This window comes from Carex rostrata, chromosome 4 (assembly GCF_964058835.1).
Source record: "Carex rostrata chromosome 4, lpCarRost1.2, whole genome shotgun sequence".
Classification (NCBI taxonomy): Eukaryota; Viridiplantae; Streptophyta; class Magnoliopsida; order Poales; family Cyperaceae; genus Carex; species Carex rostrata.
The window spans coordinates 2,031,821-2,049,367 of record NC_135921.1 but is presented as its reverse complement, the minus strand read 5'-3'; the positions used below and the strand labels follow the sequence as shown (position 1 = coordinate 2,049,367).

The 17,547-nt window shown below is 34.5% G+C and overlaps 1 protein-coding gene across 1 annotated transcript; it reads left to right on the top strand.

Annotated features, from left to right (window-relative positions):
• The first annotated feature begins 3,533 nt into the window (after positions 1–3,533).
• Positions 3,534–4,548, top strand: LOC144552482 (uncharacterized). The gene is made up of 3 exons (XM_078300463.1): positions 3,534–3,914; positions 4,000–4,345; positions 4,409–4,548. Exons 1-3 carry the CDS (start codon positions 3,534–3,536, stop codon positions 4,546–4,548), a joined length of 867 nt encoding a protein of 288 aa, XP_078156589.1.
• The last annotated feature ends 12,999 nt before the right edge of the window (positions 4,549–17,547 follow it).

Sequence of the window (17,547 nt, the reverse complement as noted above, 5' to 3'; positions counted from 1 at the left end):
TGTATATGTATATGTATATTAATATTATATTATAAACTCATTTTTTTATAATATATGTATAATATATGTATAATATATGTATATATAATATATGGAGAGTGACTAATATGCATTCAGTAGCATATGGGCCGAAATGCATACGGTCCAAATTTGAAATTTCAAAATACAAAAAGTCAATCTGAACCGTTCATCTTGTTCTGCATATTAATATGTGCTTGGAGATCAAATTTTACATTTTTATGAATTTGTTTACTATTTATTAAGCCACTTTGAAAATTGTTGATCCAACGGTGGCTTAACAAAAAAGTAAAATCAATAGCCACTGTTGGATCAACAATTTTCAAAGTGGCTTAATAAATAGTAAACAAATTCATAAAAATGTAAAATTTGGTCTCCAAGCACATATTAATATAGAGAACAAGATGAATGGTTCAGATCGACTTTTTGGATTTTGAAATTTCAAATTTGAACCGTATGCATTTCGGCCCATATGCTACCGAAACATTTTTACCGATTTGGGTAGTTTTAAAAATCCAGCACATGTTTAGTTATTTAATTTTTTTTTATATAAATAAAAAAATCGGCATGTACTAGATAGAGGTGACAAAGCTTTCTATATGGAAATTAAAACTTAGAACTTTTAACCTTTAAAATGAGTGAGGCTATGGTACTATGTATAATGTATATTAGTCCATACTATGTATTAATATTTTTATTTTTGAAGTTCAAATAATCAATCTCAATATGATAATATACATGTAAATCAAATTTTACATTTTTTAGATTTTTTTACTAGTTTTTAAATAGATAGAATATCACTTGATCTGAAGATTCTAGACCATTCAAAAATAATGATTCTCTATTTATCTAGAAAATAATAAAAATTATAAAAATAGAAAAACAATGTTATTATCTTCATATCAATTATATAAATTTTAAAAAGAAAAAATATTAATTCATAATACAGACTAATATATACTATATATGTATAGTACCATAGGATCACTCAAATATAATTACACTAATAATTTATTGAGCTTCTCAATCTTAATTTTTTAGTTCCATGCATCGCTGTTAATATCTAGTTCTAGGATTTTTTTTTTAAATAGAATTACGTTAAAATAATTCAACCGAATAAGCCCTTCGCTAGGTGATTTTCGGAAACTAGCCTCCACCGATCCACAGGATCGGTGGAGCAAAAAAAAACCCTTCTACACCGGTCCTAGGGACCGGTGTAGCTCAATTTTCCTCTCAGCGCAATCAGCAGCCACAGAAGATCCGATTGAAGCCTACACCGATCCTACGGATCGGTGGAGCTTTGTTTTGTAAATGCTGCGCGCAAGCTCGCCCCCTTTCTCCTTTTCCCCACCCGTGCGAGCCCTTCTTCTCCAAACGGTGAGTTCATCTTCTTCCTTTTTTTTTTCTTTTTTTTTAATTCTTTCAATATACTCAATCATTTTTCCATCCAATTGTTTCAAAATTTTCAGATCGTCGAAGAGAATTAGAAACTCTTCAGATCTACGATTTTGATAAGGTAAAAATTCCTCTTTTTTAATTTATTTATTTTAGCCGAATTAAAATAAATAACTAATTTAATTTAGTTTGTTTAGTATTTTTAGATTGTTTTTGTGAAATGTAGTGTGAAATTAGTATTTGGTGTAATTTAGTGTTAATTTGGAGTATATTTAGTAATTTAGTGGTAATGTAGTATTAATTTAGAGTTTATTTGATTTTAATTTAGTGTAATTTAGTGCTAATGTAGTGTTAATTTATAGTTCATTTGATGTTAATTTAGTGTAATTTTAGTATTTATGTAGAATAAATTTGTGTAATTAAGTGTTCATGTAGTATAATGTAAATTTTTAGTAGTATGTATTATAATTTGTATAAAATTAGATAAATGTGTGATGACTCTCATGATGTTTAAAATTAGATAAAATTATAAATGTGTAAAATTAGTAATATTCATGAAGTTTAAAATTAGATAAAATTATAAATGTGTAAATTTAGTATATTCATGAAGTTTATTATTAAAATCAAAATTAGATGATATGTTGTTTACATAAATTTTGATTATTGTAGCCATATGCTTGAAAAAATGTTTGTTTATATAATTATGTGTGATGACTCTCATTAGTTGCAAAAATATTGTTTATCAAATTTTCTAACAGAGTCAATGGATAATGTGAATTATCCGGAGCTGTTGAAGTTAGCACCACAGAACCACAGAGCATGGAAAGTTCGTGATATGGTAATTTTGATTATATCTATTAATTATATCTATTAATTATTTGTTGCAAATAAATATTATATGAAGTATTTGAAGGGTTTATAATGTTTTATTTCTTTTTGGTAGCCTTCTTTTTCATTGAACCAGATAAATTCACATCAGACTAGTGTTCCTTACAATAGTCGGATGGATGATGCTCTGAAGAGATTAGGGTTGTATCAAATTGCTCGCCTTAATGATTGCAAGATTGATCCGCATTTGATTAGTGCCCTGGTTGAGAGGTGGAGGCCGGAGACCAATACATTTCATCTACCTGTCGGTGAGATGACAGTGACGCTGGAAGATGTTGCATGTCTATGGGGCTTACCGATTAAGGGTAATTAACTAATTAAAGTTGTTTATCGGTTAATTTAAATCCCTATTTTTTTAAGGTGAATTGTTGATTGTATAATTCTTTTAATTTGCAGGTGATCCGATTACTGGCACCAGCGATACTGATTGGAACCCATACTTAGAGTATGATCTAGGGGCTGATCCGGCTCTTTTTTACGATAACCTCATTGAGACAATGCCATATAAATATAGGATTTATAATCCTAACACATCGCAAGAACGATTGTCCGTCTCTGCTTATGCGATTAGACTGAAATGGGTGCGAGCCAAATTTAGTGAACCCTTACAAGATTGGCACAGTGATGAGAGAGTTGCACAGTACACCCGAGGTTTTTGTATGGATTTATTCGGGTCAGTTATGTTTCCGGATTCTAGTACGGATGGAGTCCCTGCAATGTACTTGCAATTCATCAATGATCTAGAGACTCCACGAGAATACAATTGGGGAGGTGCCGTACTCGCACATCTCTATCGAGAGTTGTCGCGTGCTTGCCTTGCAGGAGTAGACACTATATCGGGTCCGATGTTATTGTTACAGATTTGGTCATGGACTCGATTTACTATTGGTCGGCCTATTCCCCGAGACGAGCCACCTCCCTTCGGTGGTACAGATGAGGATACGAGAAATGCTTTCGGTGTTAAGTGGACCACTCGACATTTGTGGAAACGCAACCCTCACTTAGGTATAAAGATTTATAATTCGAGATGAATTCGATAGATTTATAATTGTTTTTTAAAATTTATATTTTTTTTGACAGGTGGTACAGCCACATATAGAGATAGCTTCGACAGACTAGCTGATGAGACAGTTAACTAGCGACCATACGTTGATTACTATCATCAGTTACCTGGACATGTTCGAGGACAAAAGAGGTATTGGATGACCTGCGGTTACGTGATCCATTTCTGGATGGTAGAGTATCAGCATGCGGATAGGGTCATGCGCCAGTTTGGTAAGTACCAAGAGATCCCGCCTCCTCCTCCTTTACCATGGGATGAGATCAGTTATTTAAGAGATGCGTGGTATCATGATGGCAACTCAACAAGGGATGGTTGTTGGAAGATTACTCATAGTGAGTTCATTGAGAAGCCTGCAATACTAATTAGAGAGCGGAGACCATATGACATGGGGAGGCATCATATGTACATGCATTGGTTCAACGCGCGTGGTATGAGATCAGTGTATCTATCAGATAACAATCCGGAAGCTCTACGACGTCAGCCTCCCCCGCAGACAGGAGATGTTGCAACAATGGAGTACGTTCCTCATGGTCATAGGCATTCTCGTGTGGTTCGTACATTATTTATTTTTTCAATCAAATTAGATTTTTCAATAATAATGTGCAATATGTCACAGTTCGAAATGTGTTATGCAGATTTCTCGAGAGATACAATTCACTATGCAAGCAATAGATATGGTGAAGACACCGGGACAAATGGCATATGGCAAGCTGATGCTCGAGAATGTCCGTGCCATTATGGAGGATATTGATCAGATTCACATCTTCCAAGGCATACTCGACAGTGCTGGGATCCCTACGGACTTGGACATGATCAATTTGAATGATGATATCCCTGATCAGCATTACCATCGCCCTTCAACTTCAGAGCCTCCTCCGGCGTGGGAGAACTTCATGAGCGGCACACAGCATGGACAGATTTCTCAGTTCATGATCGATGAACTAGCGGGAGGCTTTAGTATGATGGGACCATCCACTTCAGGTTATGCTCCATCTACTTCAGGTTATGCTCCATCAACTTCAAATTATGCTCCTTCCACTGCAGATCCTGGAAATCTTACAGCAGATTATGTTCCATCCTACTGGGATCCACCTGTTGGAGACCGTACAAGGCAGCCTACTCACCCGTACACTCCCGGGACTGGTGCCCTTGGACCACCGCGTGTGCGCCGAAGAAGGAATTAACATGTTTTGACTGAGTAAGTATCTCTATTAAACATGATACATTTTAATTTTTGGATTGGATCCATAATTTATTGCATAATGCATGATACATTTTAAATTTTTTTTGCAGAGGTACCTGAAGAGTAATTAGATTGGATCTATTAATGTAAGGTTAATGTTAGATTGGCTTTAAATTTATGTTTAATTGACTATTGTAACTTTAATTAGACTGACTTTAATAATCCTTTAAATTATGCTTATTTGAATGTTTGTAGCATGACTAAATGTGTTGTTCAAATTATGCTTGTTTGTAGCTGCCAGCAGATTCTCCTGTACAAAAACTGATGGTTCACATAGCTCTGGACCGAATTTTATAAAACTGTTTTACATGCATATAGATCATGACTTAAGCGAAATTTTCATATAAAGAACACAAAATTTGGTGTAGCCAATTGGTGGAAATTAATCTTTAAAGTTCAGGTGTGCAGAAAAATGCTGCTGCCTCAATACCAGCAGATTCACCTGTTGAAAAACACATATTTCACATAGCTCTGGACCGAGTTTTATAAAACTGTTTTACATGCATATAGATCATGACTTAAGCGAAATTTTTATATAAAGAACACAAAATTTGGTGTAGCCAATTGGTGGGAATCAATCTTTAAAGTTCAGGTGTGCAGAAAAATGCTGCTGCCTCAATACCAGCAGATTCTCCGGTACAAAAACACATATTTCACATAAAAATGTGATACAATAAAAATGTCTAAATAAGATACATCCCTAATGATACAATACAATGTCAACACAATCAATTCTTAGAATACAATAAAAATGTCTAAATAAGAAACATTAATGAGTACAACTGTTACAAATGATTTAAAACACAACCAATTCTTACAAATTATGTTGTCAAGCATTACGCCTCTTCGCAGGGGCCTCCATCTTGTCCATAGCCATTTTAATTCGCTTGTGTTTTCTCCTACCCTTATTTACTTTATCCGGATCTGGCCTTATAACGGGGCCATTATACAATGGCCAATCCCGTTTATTTCCAAATCCATTGAAACGACCAGACCAAGTGTTTATATAATTTTGTAAGCTGTAATATGGGCTAACATAGTTGTTAGGATTTAGCCTCCTCACGAAACAAACTGCAAGAACATGGTTACATGGGATTCCTGTTAATTGAGGTCTCTGACACAAACATATAGGCATTCCTTCCGGAGGGAAGGTAACATTGTACTTCACTTCGCCCCGAACACCCTTCAATTAAAAAAAATTATTTACATCAAATGTATTACATGAAAGTAAATAATTAGATTTTTCATATAAGAACTTACTGTCTCGAGAAGTCCATCTTTATCAATAACCTCATAGTTGTTATGGCCATAATACATCGGTCTTACATCATGTTTTCTTGCTTTCTCATTACGACGATGTAAAACTTGTGTAATGTTCATTGAAAAATCCAATCCCGTTGCCTCCCATCCAATCGCAACCTCCCGCCTGTTTACAAACCAGTCGACGCACTTATAAAATGTCTTATCAACAATTGCACACACAGGTAGTTGCCTGGCAATCCTAAATACACTGTTTAGTACCTCAGAGCCATTACTTGTCATTATACCCCACCGATTGAGGAATCCATCATGCACTTGTGTCCACTTATGCAGAGCCAAAGGCTCTGCATCAGAGTTGCGGAGCCGTTTACCAAATTTCATAATGTAGTCATGTACACCTGCATCTCTTTGCTTAATCAAATTCATCCCCTCTTCAAATCTCCAGATTTTTTTCTTCTCAACAAATTTCTTGAATACCTTTTTGATCCACTTTTGAGGGTATCTTTTCCAAATATTTTCACAAATATGCTGTGAACACAGTCGGTGTACAGCTTCACCTTGTTCCTCACACCAACCCAGATTAGGAGCCTCAAACACCCCTCGTATACCAAGATGCTGGTCCGAGATGACACATATTTTTCCTGGTCCGACAACATTGGTACGCAACCAATTCATAAACCAACCCCAATTTTCTATAGACTCTTTTTCACAAATTGCAAATGCAAGTGGCAAGAGTTGTTGCTCTGCATCGTAAGCACAAACCATAAAAAGTTTACCCTTATACCTTCCGGATAAGTGCCCGGCATCAACACTGATAACGGGTCGAAGATGAGGCCATGCCTCAATGCATGGCCCAAATGCCCATGCAACCCGGTTGAAAATATTGATATTAAACTTGGTTGATGGTTCACTTTCTAGTAGGTACTGTCTACCTGGATTAGACGCTTTGATGGCAGCCAAAAACGATGGCAGCACCTCGTAAGACTTTTCCCAACTCCCAAACAAGTCCGCAATTGCAAGTTCTCTACCTCTCCACAACTTATTATACGAGGGCACTACTGTCCCAAATTTAACTTTAACCAGATGCTTGACCATTTTAATGCTTAACTCCAGATCATCTTTCAAAGCCGGTTTAATAATATCAGCAATTACTCTAGAAGTCATTTGATGACTATCCAACCTTTCAGCACTGCCAAAACATGTGTGGATAAACGGGTTGGTGGAAATTGTCCATGCACCCGTTGGTACTACAATTGCATACAATTTCCATTGGCATTTTGAAGATTTACACTTAACTCTATACTTGGTTTTGCTGCTGTTTAGCACGTCTAACTCTGTGTTTTTGTTCAGGTGAAATTTAGCAAGTTCTGATTTTAGTTTGGCTTTGGATTCAAACATTTGACCTTCAGCAAATTTTTCATCTAACCTGGGGGGGTTCGCAAAAAATGCACGATCCGCGTATGGCATTGGCAAATCATCGTGGAATGAGGAACATGGATGCTTAGGTCCTCGATTGAGAAATGGGATCGAGTTGTGCCAATCCTTCAATATTTCTCGGTTGTTCATTTCAGCCTCCGCTTCGTCCATATCTGCGTTCCATGCTTCATCCGAATCATCATCATCAAAAGAACTTCTATCAGATTCTGTGTCTTGATCTGATTGCTCACAAAGGTCGTCACCGGCCTGAACCGGATGTGTGTAGGTGGGTACAGGTACACTGCCCGAATTAGGATCAAAGCCGGTCTGAACCGACGGTGTGTTACTACCTCCGGGCAAACTATCTGGACACGGATCATAACTGGTTTGGTTTCTAGCCTGGTGCGCCTCAGCTACCAATTCTATTACCTTAAATCCAGCCACTTGAGCTGCAGTTTGTTTAATGACATCCCAAGTTTCCTCATTTTCTATCCGAAATAGTGAGAAATGGTACGATCCGGGCGGTGCTGTGTTCATACGTACCCTGATTGTCAATTTGACTCGACTTGGAAGCAATTCAAGTCCAACGTATATTTGCCGTCTTATAATGGCAAAACTGGTAGAATCAGATACAGTAAAGGTAAATGCAGCCCCTATGTCATAACCAACACCTGTTGAAGTGCTTTGAAGGTTACCACCATAATACACATTGATCAATAGCAGTGACATTTTGCTGAACAAAAATCAAACACTAAATTAATAAATATATGAGTAAAAAAAAATACTAAATAAAAAAATACTACATAATATATGAGTACAAAAAAACAATAAATATAAACATATGAGTAAAAAATAAACTAAATATAAATATATGAGTAAAATAACTGAAAATATACACATATGAGTAAAAAAAACTAAAATATAAACATATGACTACAAAATAAACACTAAATCAAACTCTAAATATTTTTCAATTTTATAACACTAAATATAAGCATATGAGTAAAAAAAAACTCACAACAATAATCAGAAGACGATGCTGAGTACAATGGTGGTGGCGATCTGTTCATATGACCACTTTTCTATTGAATTTGAAAAAAACGAAATAATGAAAAAAAAAAAGAACAATGGCGTCTGGGAAGTGAAGAAGAAAGAAGAGAGAAGAAGAAAGGTGCTGTATAGAAATGTAAATCCTACACCGATGCACAGAAACGGTGCAGAAAGAGCTCCACCGGTCCTAGGGACCGGTGTAGAGTTTAATTTTGTGGCCTTCCGTGTGGTAGCTGTGGCATGTGCAAAAGCTGCTCCACCGGTCCCTAGGACCGGTGTAGAACTTATTTTTTTTGCTCCACCGATCCCTAGGATCGGTGGAGGCTAGTTTGCTAGCTTCAGCCCGCGCCAGGCTTGTTTGAACGAAACAATTATTACGAATTCTATTTAAAAAAAAAAATCTAGTTCTAGTGTAGATGCCTACGGGCTTTTCCTCAAAAAAAAAAAAAAAGTTCTAGTGTAGAAATGTCAGGTACGGACTTAAGAGGTGTCAAGCATAGATGAGAGTGAGACTGGATGAGAGGAGGGGGGCTTGGAGGTATTATATATATACGAAGAGATCGAGGAGTACAGGGGGCAATACTTTTCGGAAAAAAAAAATGAGAATGATTAGTCAAGTAGCTAGAGCCAAAATAATGTGAGCAGATCATGTCAAATTTTGGTATAGTTACCATGCACATTAAAAACAGTAAGTACTTTGGCACCTCGCGCGCGGGTCAGGGCACTCCGAACGGGCCTTTGCATGTCGTGTCGACTTATCCATGTGGCACGTAATTGGAAATACTTATTAAGGAGTCAAATATATTGTGAAAGTACAACACGACTCAGGTGCCAAATACGACATGATGAAGAACATTTTTTTTTTTAAGAAACTTAAATATTTATTTTCTTTTTGTCAACACTAAATTAATTATTAGGTGCTTTTATATGGAACTTTTACTCAAAAAAGTTATGAAAGTGTGCATTCCTTTTAAATTTATTCATTCTATGTGCAAAATGTATATATTATCTTAAAAGCTTGATTAATTATAAATTAAGATATATTTTGACGTACATATGACATAATATCATATTTTGACAACTGTTAATTAATTAATATATATGACGTAATATTATTTCTGTAACATTAATTTATTTTTGCATTAACTATTTGTAGGTGTTATTTTTGAGATGCAAAAATTCTGAGGAGATTTGAGTTTCTTTTTTCTATTCTGTATATCTTACAAGGGTACAATAATCCCTTTTATACTGTCTCTATCTTTTTTACCGTTGGTACCCAAATATTGGTACCTAACGGTACATTGCCTAATCCCACTAATTACAATTTAGTCCCTACTTTCCTCTTTTACCTTTTTACCCATATACTTTAATTATTCTCAACACCCCCCCTCAAGCTAGGATTATAGATGTCAAATAATCCTAGCTTGCTCGTGATTTCTTCAAAGGGCTTTGGATCCAATCCTTTCGTGAATACATCCGCTAGTTGATCTTTACTTCTAACAAACGGTGTTTCTATTTCTTTGCTTTGGATCTTTTCTCTAATGAAGTGACAATCAACTTCTATGTGTTTGGTCCGTTCGTGAAACACGGGATTTTGAGCAATGTGACGTGCGGAGTTGTTGTCACAGTACATTTTCATGGGTTGATCAATAATGATTCCCATGTCTCCAAGTAATTGCTTGAGCCATATCAATTCACTTGCGGTTGACGCCATGGCTCGATACTCCGCTTCCGCGCTTGATCGTGCCACAACATTTTGTTTCTTGCTTTTCCATGTGACTAAGTTTCCGCCTACAAATGTGCAAAAACCGGTGGTGGATTTTCTATCATAGCTACCGGCCCAATCTGCATCGGAATAGCCACATATTGCATTAGAATTATTATTCTTCATCCATATGCCCTTTCCGGGATTCCCTTTTAAATACCTTAGAACTCTATTTATAGCCTCTAGATGTGGGGTTCTCGGTGAATGCATAAACTTACTAATTTGGCTTACGGAGTATGAAATATCCGGACGTGTTACCGTAAGATAAATTAATTTTCCCACAAGTCTTTGAAATTGGCTTATGTCTTCTAAAGGTTCACCATCCTCGGTATTTAATTTATTTTTGTTATCTATTGGTGTAGAGGCCGGTTTACATCCTAATTTACCGGTTTCTTTCAAGAGATCCAAGGTGTATTTCCTTTGTGAAATTAATAATCCTTTGTTTGAAAAAACTACTTCTATTCCTAGAAAATATTTTAAATATCCTAAATCTTTAATGTCAAATTTTTCTTTTAATTGAGATTTAATTTTTTTGATTTCTTCTAAATTGTTTCCGGTGACTATTAAGTCATCTACATAGACTAGAACAAGGGTTGTGTTTTTTCCTTCATGTTTTGCAAATAATGAGTGGTCGGCATTGCTAATTTTAAAATTACAAGAAATTAAATATGAGCTAAGTTTGCCATACCATGCTCGTGGAGATTGCTTCAATCCATATATTGATTTGTTTAATCTACAAACAAGATTAGCATTTTTTTCTTGTACATGACCCGGTGGTAGAGTCATATAAACCTCTTCCTCAAGTGTTCCTTGAAGAAATGCATTTTTCACGTCCATTTGGTATAGGTTCCATCCATTGTTTACGGCAATGGAAAATAACACCCTAACGGTATTCATTTTTGCAACCGGTGCAAACGTTTCATTATAATCTATACCATAGGTTTGTGTAAATCCTTTGGCCACTAACCTTGCCTTATACCGTTCTATGGTACCGTCATAGTTATATTTGATCTTGTAAACCCACTTGCACCCCACGGGTTTTTTGTTTTTTGGTAATGAAACAATTGTCCAAGTTTCATTTTTTTCGAGAGCCTTAAGCTCTTCTTTCATGGCTTTAATCCAAGTTGGTTTTTGAACCGCTTCTTGGTAGTTGTTGGGTTCTATTTCTTTTTCTAGAGTAGCAAGAAAGACTTGGTATGAAGGAAAAAAAATTTTATATGAAATAAAATTTTGTATAGGATATTGTACGGTATAAGTAACATAATCTCTAAGTCTAGTTGACGGTTGTGGTATTCTAGTTGTTCGTCTAACTCCCAAATTGTTCTCTATTTCGATTTCATTTATATGATCATTGTTTTCATCCAATTCTTCTTCAATATCACTTGTCTCATCTTCTTCTAAACTATTTTGTGCAATATAGGGTGTTACCGAATTTATGCTATTAATTTGGGTTTGATTAGGCTTTTCAATTTCTCCTAATTTTTTAAAATATGGCTCATTTTCAAAAAACACAACATTTCTAGAAATAAATAATTTTTTGTTAATAGGATCATAGCATTTGTACCCCTTTTTGAATGGTGAATACCCTAAGAAAATAGTTTTTGTTGAAACAAAATCTAGTTTATCTTTTCTTTTAATATGTACAAAACTTGTACATCCAAATATTTTTAAGTGATCAAATGTAATTTTTTGTTGGTAGAGAATTTCTAATGGGATCTTATTTTCCAACTTCGAACTTGGTAGTCTATTAATTAAGTGTGTAGCGCAAAGTATGGCATCCGACCAATATTTTTTAGGAACATTATTTTGAAACATCAATGTTCGTGTCATTTCTAATAAGTGCCTATTTTTTCTTTCCGACACTCCATTTTGCTCAGGTGAATTAATACAAGTTGTTTGATGTAAAATTCCTTTTTCTTTAAAAAAGCTTGCAAAGTTTTTATTTATGAATTCCGTCCCATTGTCCGATCTAAAGATCTTTAGTTTAGCATTAAATTGATTTTCTATGAAGTAGAAAAATTCTTTAAATTTGTCAAAAACCTCATTTTTTGATTTGAGTAAATATAACCAAGTAGTTCTTGAAAAATCATCAATAAACGAAACAAAATACTTAAATCCATTATAAGAATCAATTGGGGCCGGTCCCCACACATCCGAATGGATTAATTCAAACATAGCTTTACTTTTACTAATAGAATTAGGAAACGGAAGTTTTGTTTGTTTTGCTAACTTACAAACCTCACAATTAATACAATTTAAATTTTTACAATCTAATATGAAATTTAAAATCTTGTTGGAAGGATGCCCAAATCTTCTATGCCAAAGATCAATGTCGATGGATTTAGCGGAAGCACAAATATAATTTTTTGGATTTAAAAAATAATGGCCATTTTCAAGAAATCCTTCACCAATCTTCATCCCGGTTTCCCGGTCCTGAAATACAACATTTTTGCAAGAAAAAATTACATCGCAATTTAATTCTTGCGTTAATTTTTGTACCGAAAGTAGATTTATAGGAAAAGTTTCTAAATATAGTACGTTGAATATTTTTTTATTGCATAAATTGGTTTCACCTATACCATTTATTTTTGCCTTCATTCCATTTGCTACCAAGACAAATTGGTTATTTTTGGTCATGTCTAAATTTTTTAGGAGTGTAAGGTTACCAAACATATGGTCGGTAGCTCCACTATCTATAATTATTCTGTCCAGTGAATTTAAATTATTAGAGTATGAAGAAATACCAGAAAAAGAGTCATTTTGTTTGTTTAGCAGCACAGAGAGCTGTTGGAGAATGGTTTGCATTTGATCCCTAGAGTCATTTGACCCGTTTCGGCCAGAGCTTGACCCGCCAGCGAAGTAATTGACACCTCCAGTGTCGCTAGCCCAGCCAGAGGAATCGGGTCCGCCAGGTCTTTTAACGGGTCCGCCTCTTTCCTTTAACGGGTCCGACCCTCTCTTTGGCTCTGCGTAATACCCACGCGTATTCACAGCCAGAGAGTTCTCTCCTCTTTTCGTTTTCTCATAAGCTCCGCCTATTCCACTGCCTCTCCCTTTTTCCTTCCCCTTCCAGTGATTCGGTCTGAGATGGGGATGAAGGAACCAACAGGTTTCGTGAGTATGCCCCTCCTTCTTACAGTTCGAGCATTTCTCAGTTTCTCCCTGATTTTGCCGAATTTGAGAGCTAGGGTTTTGATTGTTTTTCTGAAAAAAGGGTTTCTTTGTTGCGGCAAAACCTAGGGTTTCAGTTGGCTCGTTGATTGTAATCTGTGAGCTGCTCATAGCCTCCCTTCTACTCTCTTCTTGTTGGATCATATTTTTAATTTGGGTATAGGAAGGGAGAGGTATAGTGTTCATGATTTGGGCTCGCACGGCTTCATAGCTCGGATTTAATCCCGCAAGATATTCAAAAATGTCATCCTCTTCTTCTCGTTTTCTGATTACGGTCAGGTCAGTGGTTGTCGGCCGGTATAACCGGAGTTCATCCTTTTTCTTTTGAAGAGCACCCAGGTACTCTACATGTTTCCTCTCGCCTTGCTTTTCTTGTTGAATTTCTATTTTGAGTTGATAGATGCGAGAGTAGTTGTTTTGTTGGCCGTACATAGCCTTCACAGCTTCCCATAGCTCGAAGGCTGTATCGGGGAGAAGGAACAATTCAGCAACGGAAGGCTCCATAGAATTCGTGAGCCATGTTATGATTTTATCGTTTTGAGTTCGCCACTTTCGCATTGCCTTTTTTTCTGGTTCGGTTGGCAGAAGTGGGTTTGCAAATTCTGGTATTTTATTTTCTCCTGTGATGTACTCACGCATCTCTCGGCCACTAATAGCTCTTGCTGCAGCCTTTGCCCATGTAAGATAGTTCCTGCCATTGAGCAACATATTCGTGAGCTTAGAGGAATTGGTAGCCTCGTGTTGCCCTTCTTGAGCCATTTTGTTGTTGCTGATTTTTCGGTTTGTGCTTTTGTAGATACCAGATTACTGGTACGCAATGAGCTTTCTTTGGTCACAGAACTTCAGTGCTCTGATACCATGTTATTTTTGAGATGCAAAAATTCTGAGGAGATTTGAGTTTCTTTTTTCTATTCTGTATATCTTACAAGGGTACAATAATCCCTTTTATACTGTCTCTATCTTTTTTACCGTTGGTACCCAAATATTGGTACCTAACGGTACATTGCCTAATCCCACTAATTACAATTTAGTCCCTACTTTCCTCTTTTACCTTTTTACCCATATACTTTAATTATTCTCAACAGTAGGGTACTTGAAAAATGGTCTCCAAAGTTGTTATCAGGCCGTTATAGAAAAAAATATTTCAAATTGTATACCATATGAAAGAGAAGTCATGTCACATCTACACAGCATTTCAGATTATATCAGATCACTCGGGCCTACATGAAATATATTGCTTGTGTAAGGAGAGATCAACAGATCATATGAAAATGAAGTATTTGAAGACCAAGTCTTTTAAAATTAATACAACCAGAATAATGTGATTTGTAAGAAATAAAACAGACAAGGAGTGTAAAAAGTATGATCGATCGATGATATATTATTTGATTAATTAAGGAGTTTAAAAGAATCAAAAGAAGTACAGGAAGTCATTTTGATTAAATAAAAGGCACAAGTACTAAAAACAGAATTAATCTTGTAATTAATTAAGTATGTTTCAAGGCATATATATGCTTTAAACACCCCACCCCACCACACACAAAAAAATGATATAGAGAAGTGACAATTGTGTCAATATAAAAAGGTAAGAAAAAAGATAACACAGCTTTCTTTACTAGATAATATATACCTTTTACGAGTAAAACTAGGGTGTTCTTAAGATCATCAAGTTGTTTGGTGAGCTTAATTACAAAATATATTATATTGGTTTCAAATAACAAATTCAAACTGTTGAAATCCATCTACTTCACAAACGATGAATTTACATGCAAAGATTTTAAGTTTTTGAATTATTTTAGTATAAAGTCAAGCGGTCAAAATTAGAATTTTTATAAATTAATTTTAGTGCATTCATTTTTAATTATTTTTTGACTATTTGACTTTATACAAAATTAATTCAAAATTTTAAAAAATTTACATGTAAATTTATCACTCGTGAAGTAAATCAGTTTCAACAGTAGGAATTTATTATTTGAAATCAATCTAATAGATTTTGGAGTACGTTAAACTCACCAAATATCTTAGTGAGCTTAAGAACACCCTAGTTGTACTCTACCATTTATAACCATATTTAAGATTGATTCTTTGTAAGTAGTTAATATGAAGTTGTTCATATTCTGCTATTAATGTACATACATTCCCGCAGATAAATTTAAAACTGAAATAGTAGTCAAACTTGGTCAAGGACTCAAGGTGATTCTTATCCATACTCTGTCCACTAAAATCCATGGCCATGGCATCCGCTGCCAGAAGTTAATATTCTCCAACTATTTCTTTGTTTTTCTTTTGGCCACGCGTGGTTTCCCAGTAATTGCAAAAATATGATTAGTAAATAAATTAAAGAATGGAGCAATGGGGTTTAGACTTCCAAAATCCTGTTGTTCTTGTTAATATATAGGCCAAAATTTAGTATTGTGTTGAACTTCTAGGTTTATTATTGAAAGAGAAAATGTTTCTATCTACTAACAGCTGTTCATATTTTGTTCAAAGCGTCTTATTCAGTACTTTTTAACTTGCTTTAACGAACTCTGGTTTCCAATTTCATAAAAGACAGATCTGTTCTGATATTTTTTTTTCTCCCTGTTTTTCCCCAAATCAATTTGACCGATAAAAGACGAATCTCTCTTCAGATATTTTCCTTCAATTTGTTTTTCTCCAAATCAACTTTGCGATTTATTTCATCATTCGACCAAAAACAAACAAAAATTCATCATTTCGTTTGAATCTTTTCTCCATGATGACAAAGATTGACTTCAACCCATACATAGTGATTGGTAAACGGGCCGGGCCGGGCGGTCCGGGCAAAACCCGGGCACGGGCACGGGTAGCCACGGTCACGGGCGTCACGGGCACACGGGTACAACGGGCCGGGCGTCACGGGTTTTTTTTTCAAAAATTCTGTCCTGCCCGTTTAATACCCGTGCCCGTCACGGGTTCGGGGGCAGGACGGTCCGGGTACCGGGGGCCGGGCGGTCCGGTCCGGGTCCGGACCGGTTTTTTTTTTTTTTTTTTTTCTGTTTTTTGTTTCTGTTTTTCTGTTCTGGTTTTTTTCTTTTGGTTTTTTTTTCGGTTTTTTTGTTCTGTTTTTTTGGTTCTGTTTTTTTGGTTCTGTTTTTTTTTTCTGTTTTTTGTTTCTGTTTTTTTTCAGTTTTTCTGTTCGGTTTTTCGGTTCTATTTTTTTTTGTTCTGTTTTTTTTTTCGTTCTGTTTTTTTGTTCTGTTTTTTTGTTTTTTTTTTTTTTGTTCTGTTTTTTCTGTTTTATTTTGCTGTTTTTTTTGCTTTTTTTTCTGTTTTATTTTGCTGTTTTTTTTTGCTGTTTTTTTTTTTCTGTTTTTTTTTTTTTTGAAAACCAATAAATTATAAATATAAATTCATACCAATTTAAACTCATTTGACATGGTTGTATATTTGAACTCAATAATTTTTGTTATAATAAAATATAAATCAAAAATTTCTTAAATCAATTATTTTAAAAATAATTAAGCTCTTATTTTAAAACAATAGATTAAAAAATGAAAGTTACCCTCCTCTTTTATTTCGGGCTTGGGACCGGCTATGTAAAATAACATAGGCAGAGTTCCAACTTTTTTTTTGTTAGTAATTTTTCGTAAAAATGAATAATTTAAAAACTAATTGAAATATTTAGAAATTTATAATTTAAAAAATAACCATAAAAATTAAATCTAACATCTTTATTTAACCTATTAAAAATAAATCCGAATTTCAAAATATAAAATATAACCTATTCAAAACAAGTCTAATTACTTCACATATTAAAAAAAAAAATCTAACATCTTTATTTAACCTATTAAAAATAAATCCGAATTTCAAAAATAAAATCTAACCTATTCAAAACAAATCAAATTACTTCACATATTCAAAAAAATAAATCTAACATCTTTATTTAACCTATTAAAAATAAATCCGAATTTCAAAATATAAAATATAACCTATTCAAAACAAGTGTAATTACTTCACATATTCAAAAAAACAAATCTAACATCTTTATTTAACCTATTAAAAATAAATCCGAATTTCAAAATATAAAATATAACCTATTCAAAACAAGTGTAATTACTTCACATATTCAAAAAAACAAATCTAACATCTTTATTTAACCTATTAAAAATAAATCCGAATTTCAAAAATAAAATCTAACCTATTCAAAACAAATCTAATTACTTCACATATTCAACAAAATAAATCTAACATCTTTTATTAACCTATTAAAAATAAATCCGAATTTCAAAAATAAAATCTAACCTATTCAAAACAAAT